Here is a 13,099-nt window from a genome sequence, read left to right as displayed (position 1 = left end):
TTAAAAACTGCTCGCCCTGGCCTATTAGGTGACGACTGAGGTAATCTGCCTGGGCGCTCTCTTTTCCCTTTAGATAACCTGCCGATATTGACCTTAAGTTTTCTTCTGCTAAAGGTTATTATTATCTTGTTAGTTTCTATCATGAGATCACTTGATCTCATGCCTCCCTGTTTATAAATGCCACTGCTGTTTTGTTGAGCAATAGAATGTGGCTCTTCATATCTGGCAGAATTTCTAGTAGCGCCAGCCTGAAGGCTGCGAGCTCTCTTCTGTTGGAGGATGAATATATTAAATCCTGAGGCCATTTCCCTTGAAAGATTTATCCATCTGTGTGTGTGATCCCCAGCCAAAAGGACTTGCGTCCGTGGTGATTTCTATGGGATTTCAAATTTCCATGGAACTCCCCGAGACCAATTTGTCTCATGTTGCCCCAACCTTAAAGATTATTTTGTCTTTCCTGAGATAGTGATCTTTTTGCCCACCCACTGAAGGGTTCTGAAGTGGGCCCTTGCCCAGGTCCTGGCAGGAATGCAAGAAGTTGAGGCCCACATGATTGACATAGCCCTTTTTTAGGGTAGTCACCAGATTTTTGATCAATTCGGAAATAGATTTGCACATTTTCCTTATCTTTTTTCTATCCACCCCCCAGCTTCATTCCAGGCCATGCCCCCGGAATGCATCACTATGCCGGTTCCTAGCGATGCACTGCACCACCGGATGTAAAGTCAGACACTCAGCTGGGTTGCGGGGAAGCATGACGCCATACTAGGCCGTGAACCCGGAATTGACGTCATTCACCTTCCGGCGGCTCCCAGGGATGCACTGCGCCCAGACCGGCTGTGCACCTGGAGAGATGTCCCTGACCGCTACTTGCAAGATCTTCTTCCCGCTCAGCCTGCCAGAGACTTCTAAATGCCGACCAGGTCGGCGCTGCTGAGACTCCAGCCCCAGGCAAGAGCTTCACTCCCTGGCAGCACCGGTGAGCATTAGGGTCTCCCTCAAGGACAGGAAACAACTGAAGCGTAAGAGAGGGCTCCGCCTTTTAAAACAGCAGGATTTCCTTTTCCTTGTGGGCGGTTCCTCTCCCTTTCCATGGTGCCATCGTGGGGAATGGGAAAAAAGTGATTGCCCTCGAAACCTAACAACTGGTTGGGCCACCCTTATCGCAAACTCTTGATTGCAGTTGCTGCTAACTAGCAATGAGTCATTTATAACGCTCTGGAGGAATTTTGGCCCACTCACTTTTGCAAAATTATTGTAATTCAGCAACATTGGAGGGTTTTCCAAGCATGACAGCCTTTTTAAAGGTCATGGCACAGCATCTCAATCGGATTAAGGTCAGGACTTTGACTAGGCCACCCCAAAGTCTTAATTTGGTTTTTCTTAAGCCATTCAGAGGTGAACTTACTGGTGTATTTGAGATCACTGTCCTGCTGCATAACCAAGTGCGCTTCAGCTTCAGATCATGAACAGATGGCCAGACATTTTCCTTCAGGATTTTTTAGCAGACAGCAGACTTCATGGTTCCATTTACCACAGCAAGTCTTCCAGGTCATGAAGCACCAAAACAGCTCCAGATCATCACACTACCACCACCATAAGTTACTGTTGGTATGATGCTCTTTTTCAGAAATGCTGTGTTACTTCTACGCCAGATGTATTGGCACATACACCTTCCAAAAAGTTCCAACTTTTGTCTTGTCAGTCCACAGAGTAGTCTCCCAAAAGTCTAGGTGATCATCAAGATGTTTTCAGGCAAAACTGAGAGGAGCCTTTATGTTCTTTTTTCTTAACCGTGGTTTTTCTCCGCAGTGTTTTTTGTCTTTGAACTCTACCGTGCATGCCATTTTTGCCCAGTCTCTTATGGTGGAGTCATGAACACGGACCTTAAACCCATTATCTACCAATGTCCTTTTTTTGGGACGCCTAATTTTTTGCTTCTAGCAACTTAGATTTTCTAATTAGGTCCAAAAAAAACAAAAATGAAAATTGCTAATTTGGCAAGTAATGGGTTAACGGAAGCAAGTGAGACCTGCAGTACTTTGGATGTTGTTGAAAGGTCTTGTGTGACCTCTTGGATGAGTAGTCACTGCGCTCTTGGGTTAATTTTGGTTGGCCGGCCACTCCTGGGAAGGTTCACTACTGTTCCATGTTTTCAACATTTGTTGATAATGGCTCTTAATGTGGTTGGCTGGAGTCCCAAAGCTTTAGAAATGGCTTTATAACCTTTTACGGACTGATAGAGCTTGGTTTCTCATTTGTTCCTGAATTTCTTTGGATCACAGCAGGATGTCTAGCTTTTGGAGGATCTTTTGGTCTACTTCACTTTGTCAGGCAGGTTCTATTTAAGTGATTTCTTGATTGAGAACAGGTGTGGCCATAATCAGGCCTGTGTGTGACTGTGGAAATTGAACTCCGCTTCCCAAAGATTTGATAAACCAGTAAATCTATGTTTTAAGGGAGGGGGACAATCACTTTTTCACACAGGGCCCTGTAGGTTTGGATTTCTTTTTTCCCTCAATAAAGACCTTCATTAAAAAACTAAAAGAATAAGAAATCAGGAAAGGTGCAAATACTTTTTCACACCACTGTATGTAGTTTTTTTTGTTAAGCTTGATGAACAAAAAACCGCAATTCTGATATTGTTTTTCATATGTTTACAAGGTGGGATAAGTAATAGTATACTTTTAGAATATGGACTGATACGATTACAGTGATTCTCAATTAAAAAAAAAAATTCACAATTTGCTACTTTTGCACAAGAAAGTTACTTAGAAAAAAATAAACATGATGATCCTTAAAATTTCTTTTTAGCATCATTTTCTTTTTACAGGCCTGTAAGAGCTTTTCTTCCATAAACTGTAGCTTTACAATTTTTTGGATTCATACTATACAACTTTTCATCTTTTTTATTTCACATTATGTGAGGTGGGATTCTGGCATAATCTTCAAAAAAAAGGTTTACAGCGTTTACTTTGAGGGATAATGTTATAGTATTGCAGTGCACAGCATTATGGACGTGGATAGATTTTATTTTTAAAACACAATGCAAGGACTTGAATAGGTAATCTTATGATCGCATGGGTAACACACTGCTCTATTTATGCAGAGTTGTGTATATTACACCATCCTATCATTGTTTAATATACAGTCAGCCTTTCAGACGCCTGTTGGATCAGATTGGCTGTAGTTTATGACAGACCTGTAGGCCTTTGTCAGGCCTCTATTTACAAAACACCACATTGATCATATGTGGGGGTGCCCATGGACTGACAGAAGACATGCTCTCCCTCTGTCAAACTCCTCAGGTGATACTGCCACTACTTACAGCAGTATATGAGCGGTTAAACTGCTGGAATTGGCATGAACATGTGCACTAACAATTACAGCGGAGCCTAGCAGAGTATATCAGTCGGGATCCTACAGCTAAACGTAGCGGTACAGAAGCTGTACTGTGCAGTGAGCATCACGTACATATAAAAGTGACGTGCTCATTGTCACTCTCCTATCGAGCATAGGAGCATGGTTTCACTATGAATTGCAAATCAGGGTCATGGTGAAAAAGAGCTGACAAGCTCTTCCTCCCATTTGGCCAACGACCCCCTGCTGAGCAGAGGTTCTGTGATGTGGCCACTGCCTGCTATGTGGTCAGTGTGACTAGGAAACAGCTGTGTTTGTGGTGACACTTTTCTGTCATTTGGTAATTAGATTCTTCCGGACTTCAAAGTAACATGCCAATGTATCAGACTTTGTGGGGCCAAGTTACCAGATATGAATTTTTTTTTTTTTTTTTTAAGGTGTAAGTTCTATAGAAATGGAAGATATTTTCGGTATCGTATTGCAGTGCCAAGCACAACACATTCCCTTGCATTGCTGTATGGCCGGCCCATCAGGCCAGAATTAATAACTGACAGGTGCATATAGTTGTATATGCCATGTCTCATGTATAGAAAGCTCAAATTGTGATAGAAAAGTGGCCGAGCCGGCATCTTAATTATTTACCTGCCCCATCTGAGGTCACCAGGGGATGTAGATGGGAGGTACCTGATAAAAGCAGCTTCTTACCTAGAACCCATGTTCAGTGCTGGGAGATACAGGAATGCACAATTTTCTAAATGGAGTGCTTTCCTTTGAAAGATCTGCACCTTTCCTATGACAACAGGTCTAGTAACTTTTGGTTTAAACTTTTTTTATATGACTGTGTATACTGTATTGTCCCCTTTGTAACATCACATTTTTAAAAGCACTGCCTAATTGTTGGATTAAATATATAAAATCTAATAGCTTTGTGCCTCTTGCTGTAAAAACCACACCCCTGAAGCCTCACGAGGCTCAACATTACTAGTAATGGGTGTCCAATCAGCCTGTAATAATCGATTGAGCTGGATAGATTTCTATCTATTTCACATTTGTTGGTTTCTCCCTGGACAGTTGCTAGTCAAGGGTGGAATCGAATGTCTATATACTATTCGTTCAATGTGAAAGCACCCAATAAGCTGCCTAGCAATAGTAAGGGTATGTGCCCACAATGCGTACCAGCCTGTGGCCCAGACGCTGCGGAGTAGCCGACGGCGGCTTCCGGTCATCTATGCAAATGAGCGGCACCATTTTTTTTTTTTTTCCACCTGCGGACTTTCCTCACAGAGGTTTAGGTCTATGGAGAAAGCCCGCATGCAGACCAGCAAGAGAAACTGACATGCTGTGGGTCAGGAAAGACGCCGCATGTCAGTGTCCGCGGGTGAGCCGCAGATGCACGGAGACGCATAGTGGACATGGGATTTCTAGGAATCCCATCCACTATGCTGTAACATCTGGCCACTGCTGATTTAACGCTGCTTAAGTCCGCAGCGGCAATGGATCGTATGCACACAGCCTAATGGTCTCATCCCTCAATTGTCAATCAATTATGTGACTGTCCTGACAAACTGATGGCAGCGGTGGGCTAGCTTCCTGATCTCCCCGACACTCATAATGGATACATACACTAGATCATGTTAAAGGGAATCTGTTTTGCCATGTAATCTGAAGACAGCAGGAGATCGAGGCTGAAATATAGAATTCAGGGATGTGTCATTTGTCAAAGTGCATGCTGTTTATTAACTGTGAATGATTTATCACTAAGAGATTAACATTGCCGGGACTAGTCCGGCAACGCCCCCTCCTGTGATAAGCAGCTCACTGTCTATAGACAATGTATATACAGAGACTGGTGGGGGCAGGGTTAGCTTTTCAGCTCTGCTGCATTCCGAATCTAAGGCTATGTGCTCACGTAGCGTTCTTGTAGCGTTTTTGCGGCGTTTTTACAGCCACGAAAATGCTTGTACAACCGTCTGCCATGCAAAGCAATGTGAATTCGGATGTGCTGTGCACATGATATGCTAATTAGCGCGCCAAATTCGCATGATATGCTAATTAGCGCGCCAAATTCGCATGATATGCTAATTAGCGCGCCAAATTCGCATGATATGCTAATTAGCGCGCCAAATTCGCATGATATGCTAATTAGCGCGCCAAATTCGCATTGCGTTGCAAATTGCAGCATGACCATTTCTACCGCGATTACGCTGCAAATTCACGGCCATTGAAACGCAGCAAACCCACAGGTATATGTGGATTTGCTGCGTTTCAATTAAATTCAATGGCTGCAAATTTTTAGCGAAATCGCGGTGCGTGTGGTAACCAGGATGAAGAGGAGACTACCACGCGGTGAAAAAAATGTAAAAAACCCAAAAAACTGTACACTCACCTCTCCGGTCTCCTCCCGGCGGCGAATCTCTCTCCTTGGCGTCCCGCGGTGTACTTGCAGGACCTGCGGTGACATCATTTAATCAGCTGATGGCCACGCGACCGCTGACGTCAGCGGTCAGGTGATGGTCGCGTGACCATCAGCTGACTAAATTACATCACCACAGGTCCTGCAAGTACATCGCGGGACGCCGAGGAGAGGATCGCCGCCGGGAGGAGACCGTAGAGGTGAGTATACAGGTTTTTTTTATTCTAAACTTTTTAATCCTTTTTTTATTACTATAGATGCAGCATTTAAAGCATCTAAGTTGGTCACACAATATAAATCGATGCCGGTTGCATGGATTTATATTGTGTGACCAACTTGTCAAGCACTTTTCCAAGTGATGCTCAAAATTGCTTGGAAAAGTGCTTGAGAAAACGCATACGAAAACGCATGTAAAAAAGCTTCTCCCTGGCAGAAAAAACACATGTAAATCTGCATGGTTTTTTTTCTGCCAGAGAGAGGCAAAAATGCACTGCATCAAATCTGCATCATGGGCACTAACCCAAAAAGCTCTGATTGTGTCAGAACTGCAGCACCCAGTAATCAAAGTGATACATGGACTGATTCAGCTTCTCTTTGCTACCTCATCTGAGAGCATCCTGATGTAGGCAAAAACCTGCTGATAGATTCCCTTTAAGGGCTTAAAGAGTAACATAGCATCATGTTAAATGTTAATGTCACAAATGCTATATGAATACTATTACATTTGTTGCAAAATAATAATTTAGCCAAAAATGTATTTATTCCTAAATGGGATTTCACTCACCTTTACTAGCAGCATCGCTAAAAGATAGACCATGACTCTGATTATCAGAGGACTGCGTCACGCTCTCGAGCGATGGCTTCAAAAACACCTTGGGCTCAATGTCAAGCTCGAACTAAAAGCAAAGGAAAATCAATAAATAATCAAGTATTGCAAAATTGGTTTAGTTCACTTATTGGTTAGGTCTCGCAATTGACACTACAGCAATCTAAAATTTTTCACATACAGTACAGACCAAAAGTTTGGACACACCTTCTCATTTTAAGATTTTTCTGTATTTTCATGACTATGAAAATTGTACATTCACACTGAAGGCATCAAAACTATGAATTAACACATGTGGAATTATATACTTAACAAAAAAGTGTGAAACAACAGAAAATAGGTCTTATATTCTAGGTTCTTCAAAGTAGCCACCTTTTGTTTTGATGACTGCTTTGCACACTCTTGGCATTCTCTTGATGAGCTTCAAGAGGTAGTCACCGGAAATGGTCTTCCAACAATCTTGAAGGAGTTCCCAGAGATGCTTAGCACTTGTTGGCCCTTTTGCCTTCACTCTGCGGTCCAGTTCACCACAAAACCATCTCTATTGGGTTCAGGTCTGGTGACTGTGGAGGCCAGGTCATCTGGCGTAGCACCCCATCACACTCCTGCTTGGTCAAATAGCCCTTACACAGCCTGGAGGTGTGTTTGGGGTCATTGTCCTGTTGAAAAATAAATGATGGTCTAACTAAACACAAACCGGATGGAATAGCATGCCACTGCAAGATACTGTGGTAGCCATGCTGGTTCAGTATGCCTTCAATTTTGAATAAATCCCCAACAGTGTCACCAGCAAAGCACCCCCACACCATCACACCTGCTCCTCCATGCTTCACGGTGGGAACCAGGCATGTAGAGTCCATCCGTTCACCTTTTCTGCGTTGCACAAAGACACGGTGGTTGGAACCAAAGATCTCAAATTTGAACTCATCAGACCAAAGCACAGATTTCCACTGGTCTAATGTCCATTCCTTGTGTTCTTTAGCCCAAACAAGTCTCTTCTGCTTGTTGCCTGTCCTTAGCAGTGGTTTCCTAGCAGCTATTTTACCATGAAGGCCTGCTGCATAAAGTCTCCTCTTAACAGTTGTTGAAGAGATGTGTCTGCTGCTAGAACTCTGTGTGGCATTGACCTGGTCTCTAATCTGAGCTGCTGTTAACCTGCGATTTCTGAGGCTGGTGACTCGGATAAACTTATCCTCAGAAGCAGAGGTGACTCTTGGTCTTCCTTTCCTGGGGCGGTCCTCATGTGAGCCAGTTTCTTTGTAGCGCTTGATGGTTTTTGCAACTGCACTTGGGGACACATTCAAAGTTTGCCCTATTTTTCGGACTGACTGACCTTCATTTCTTAAAGTAATGATGGCCACTCGTTTTTCTTTACTTAGAATTTGTATTATGGGAAGAAAAAAGCAGCTAACGGTCTATTCAGTAGGACTATCAGCTGTGTATCCACCTGACTTCTGCACAACACAACTGATGGCCCCAGCCCCATTTATAAGGCAAGAAATCCCACTTATTAAACCTGACAGGGCACACCTGTGAAGTGAAAACCATTTCCGGTGGCTACCTCTTGAAGCTCATCAAGAGAATGCCAAGAGTGTGCAAAGCAGTCATCAAAGCAAAAGGTGGCTACTTTGAAGAATCTAGAATATAAGACATATTTTCAGTTGTTTCACACTTTTTTGTTAAGTATATAATTCCACATGTGTTAATTCATAGTTTTGATGCCTTCAGTGTGAATGTACAATTTTCATAGTCATGAAAATACAGAAAAATCTTTAAATGAGAAGGTGTGTCCAAACTTTTGGTCTGTACTGTATATCCTGCTTCCATATGGAAAAATGCAGAAAAAAAAGCAAATCTGCCATAGGTTTTATCGTTCATGTTCACAAATAATTGCGCTATTTTTGTAGGGGTCAACATGAGTACATTGGATTTTTAATGTGTATATTTTTTGCTATGTTTTGGATTCTAAAGAAAAAAATTTTTTTTTTATACCATTTCATGTTGCAACGAGGGCGGTGGAGTAGGTAAGGCAATCCACCGACTGACTCCACAGCACTGTCTCACTACTCAGCATGTACATAAAGTGCAGCACAGATTCATCTCAACTAAAAGCCGAGATCCTTAGATCAGGAACAGAAGACATTTATAGGACATTTCATAACTTTCCCAAATTCTTATGAAAACATTTACAGCACATCCTGCACTGAATTACTGTACCCAATTTATTATTAGGAGTCTGAGTCTGTCCATTTTATACCGACACCTACTCCGACTCCACAGCCCTGGTTGCAACATCTGTAATATAATGGGAGATGTGCCTGCGCAGTCTGGCTCCAGACAGAAGAACGCATCCAGCCGTTACAGTTAAGAGAAGTATATGGTGCCGTAGATCGCGGTATGTGTAGACACTGAACATATATTGCGATCTCCGGCACCATAAGTACATACCTGAACGGGAGGAGTGTTCCTGCGGCGCCTCTATTCGGGCCGGAGGCCGGGGAAGGAGCTGGCGCTGGAATTGGCGCATGCACATAGCGCGCTTTCGGGTGCCAGTTTAGTGAAGACACATTTGCAGTGTGTCGTCAGCAAAATGGCACTGGACAGCGCGATATGGGCACACTATTACGCAGACGCCATTTTGCTGAATACACTCTGCAAATGTGTCTATTAATATGGCGCTGGATATCACGCTATACAGGCGCTGATTCCGGCGACATTTTAGTAAATTAACACAGGCGACGCACGGCAGGGGAGTGATGGAAAGGCGAGTAGGAGTGTTTTTTTATTTAATGGATGGGGCCACAGCACATCACAGGATGGGGGGGCAGCACATCACAGGATGGGGGGGCAGTACATCACAGGATGCAACCCTGTATCTGACTGCATCAAATCACATATGACCAGACATCATCACAGGCGGCAGGATGTACATAGACAGCAAGGAAGCCATGAAAGTTCCAGAGTGGGAGACTAAAGTGTTTTTTTTATTTTATATATTCGTTTAAAAATTGTGTAGTAGTCCACAAGGGGTGGGGGAAACACACACACACACCTGTGGCTTTTAACTCAGAAGCCATTCCATGACATGTAGGTATGCATACTTTTCCATAGTGTATGGATGGAAATTGTTACAATCTCATGCATGGTGCTGCCATTCCAATGCAGTTTGGATTTTCCAACTTCAACTTGGGAATATATATACGTTTTAACCATTTGTGCATGCCTTCATCATCTCCCACCTCGACTACTGCAACATCCTCCTCTGTGGCCTACCTGCTAACACTCTTGCACCTCTCCAGTCCATCCTTAACTCTGCTGCCCGACTAGTTAATCTTACTCCTCACTACTCCTCTGCTACCTCCCTTTGCAAATCTCTTCACTGGCTCTCAATTGCCCAGCGTATCCAGTTCAAACTAATAACACTGACCTACAAAGCCATCCATAACCTTTCTCCTCCATACATCTCTGAACTAATCTCCCGATATATTCCCTTACGTAATCTCTGGTCCTCTCAAGACCTCCTTCTCCACACTTAATCATTCCTCACCCAATCGCCTCCAGGGCTTAGCCCGAATATCCCCAATCCTCTGGAATTCTGTGCCCCAATATGTCCGACTATCCACCACATTCAGATCCTTCAGACGGAACCTGAAAACGCATCTCTTCAAGAAAGCTTACAACTTGCAATGACCACGCTGCCACATCAACACCACCACCAGAGCTGCTGCAACCCCCCAACATACTGTCTCCTTCCCCATCATCCTGTAGAATGTAAGCTCGCAAGGGAAGGGTCCTCTTCCCTCTGTACCAGCCTATGAATGTTTGTTAGTGTAAGTGATATCTTTATTTTATATGTAACCCCTTCTAATGTACAGCACCATGGAATCAATGGTGCTATATAAATAAATAATTTTTTATTTGTGGTGACTAGTGATGGGCGAGCACTAAAATGCTCGGGTACTCGTTGCTCGGGTCGAGCACATTGGAATACTCAGGTGCTCGACCCGAGCAACGAGCCCAATGTAAGCCTATGGGAAACTTCAGCATTTTTCAGGCGGTCTGCAGAGGGACTAAAAATTGCCCAAATCAATGGGAACAGTGCTCAAATGACAAGGGAACAGCATGGGGAAGACCCCTGAAAGCATTTCTAACTCCCAGGTTACTGCTGTCAACAATGTTGTCAGAGGTATTACGCCACTTTTACGGACTCACAATAAAACATACCAAAACGAAACCAAAATGGATTTTCCTAGGAAATATGTTAAGGAACAATCTTTCCAGGGTAATGACTTGTAGAGAAGGCAAAATAAATAACAAAAAAACAAAAATACTTTTGCATTGATTTCAACTAAGACAAATGCATTCACTGGGAAATGTCATTTTAACATTTTACAACCTTATCTGGCCATGTGCTGTGTGACACATGCATACAGTGCTGAAAAGACATGGGCACAGCATGGGGAAGACCTCTGGAAGCATCTGACTCCCAGGTCACTGCCTAAAAGTGTGCCCATCATAAGTGATCCTTGGCGCATGGGAAGATGCCTCCCGCCATGCACCGGTCGTTGCAGACTTGCAACAATCACCATCCACGTCCTTGTCCCAGTGCAGCGTTCAGTAGTCCCTACCCCACATTCCTTGGAATGCAAATTTTTGACAGCTGCTTGCACTTGAAAGGTGGCCTTTTAGGCTCATGGAGGCGGAAGCTGTCCACAATCTTACGGCGGCGGCGACCGGGTATCCATACTCTGTCCGCAGCCGCCACTATTTATCCCGGTGTCGCCTCCGCCTTCCACAACATTACCCGTGCCCTCCCCAGTGAACTTACTGGGAAGGACCGCCTACCCACAAACACTTGGTCAAGTGAATGTGGCCAGGGATGGTATAGAGCCAGTCCACAGCTTTTTTTGCTGAGTTGTATTTCACCACAGCCACATTCTTTAGCTTGGTGAAAGGACTTGGGAAACCATATCTACTCCAGCTGTCATTTCTCCCAGGAAGTCCTCTAAAGCTGCTTTCACTTGAAATGTGTCCTTTTAGGCTTGTAGAGGCGGAAGCCTTTCACAGCCTCATGTCCACTCTCTGTCCTCAGCCGCCACTATTTCTCCCAGTGTTGTCTCCGCCTTCTACAAGCGGGGGTCCCTGAACATTACTGCTGGTACTTTCCTGTGGGAATCGACTTGCCTCCTGCCAGCCTGGAATATTTCCAGTAAACTATGGTACGACACCATGGTATTAGCACTGCCCCCAGTACCAGTAGCGAAGCCTTCCCCAATTTCCTTCTCAGGAATTCTATTTGGTAGAGTGAGTGGCTGCCCAAATACACTGCTCAAAAAAATAAAGGGAACAGTTAAACAACAGAATATAACTTCAAGTAAATCAAACTTGTGTGAAATCAAACTGTCCACTTAGGAAGCAACACTGATTGACAATCAATTTCACATGATGTGCAAATGGAATAGACAATAGATGGAAATTATTGGCAATTATCAAGACACACTCAAAGGAGTGGTTCTGCAGGTGGGGACCACAGACCACATCTCAGTACTAATGCTTTCTGGCTGATGTTTTGGTCACTTTTGAATGTTGGTTGTGCTTTCACACTCGTGGTAGCATGAGACGGACTCTACAACCCACAGAAGTTGCTCAGGTAGTGCAGCTCCTCCAGGATGGCTCATCAATGCGAACTGTGGCAAGAAGGTTTGTTGTGTCTGTCAGCGTAGTGTCCAGAGGCTGGAGGCGCTACCAGGAGACAGGCCAGTACACCAGGAGATGTGGAGGGGGCCGTAGGAGGGCATCAACCCAGCAGCAGGACCGCTACCTCCGCCTTTGTGCAGGGAGGAACAGGAGCAGCACTGCCAGAGCCCTGTAAAATGACCTTCAGCAGGCCACAAATGTGCATGTGTCTGCACAAACGGTTACAAACCGACTCCATGAGGGTGGTATGAGGGCCCGACATCCAAAGATGGGGGTTGTGCTCACAGCCCAACACCGTGCAGGACACTTGGCATTTGACACAGAATACCAGGATTGGCAAAGTCGCCACTGGCGCCCTGTGCTCTTCACAGATGAAAGCAGGTTCATACTGAGCACGTGACAGACTTGACAGAGTCTGGAGACGCCGTGGAGAGAGATCTGAAGCCTGCAACATCCTTCAGCATGACCGGTTTTGGCAGTGGGTTAGCAATGGTGTGGGGTGGCATTTCTTTGGAGGGCGGCACAGCCCTCCATGTGCTCGCCAGAGGTAGCCTGACTGCCATTAGGTACAGAGATGAGATCCTCAGACCCCTTGTGAGACCATATGCTGGTGCGGCTGGCCCTGGGTTCCTCCTAATGCAAGACCATGCCAGACCTCATGTGGCTGGAGTGTGTCAGCAGTCCCTGCAAGATGAAGGCATTGAAGCTATGGACTGGCCCGCCCATTTCCCAGACCCGAATCCGATTGAGCAATTCTGGGACATCATGTCTCGCTCCATTCACCAAGACCTGGACTAAAGAAT

The 13,099-nt window shown here is 44.6% G+C and overlaps 1 protein-coding gene across 3 annotated transcripts in view; it reads right to left on the bottom strand.

Annotated features, from left to right (window-relative positions):
* TMEM259 (transmembrane protein 259) overlaps positions 1-13,099 on the bottom strand; it is a 139,917-nt gene that overhangs the window by 56,690 nt on the left and 70,128 nt on the right. For all 3 annotated transcript variants that reach the window (XM_073685467.1, XM_073685457.1, XM_073685477.1), the window contains exon 4: positions 6,558-6,669. In XM_073685467.1, coding sequence (XP_073541568.1) covers positions 6,558-6,669 — 112 coding nt within the window. The remainder of the gene's footprint in view (positions 1-6,557; positions 6,670-13,099) is intronic.

Source organism: Phyllobates terribilis, unplaced genomic scaffold (assembly GCF_046119375.1).
Source record: "Phyllobates terribilis strain yellow unplaced genomic scaffold, ASM4611937v1 Scaffold_1__5_contigs__length_1240528914, whole genome shotgun sequence".
Lineage (NCBI taxonomy): Eukaryota > Metazoa > Chordata > Amphibia > Anura > Dendrobatidae > Phyllobates > Phyllobates terribilis.
This window is presented reverse-complemented; position numbering and strand designations above follow the sequence as displayed.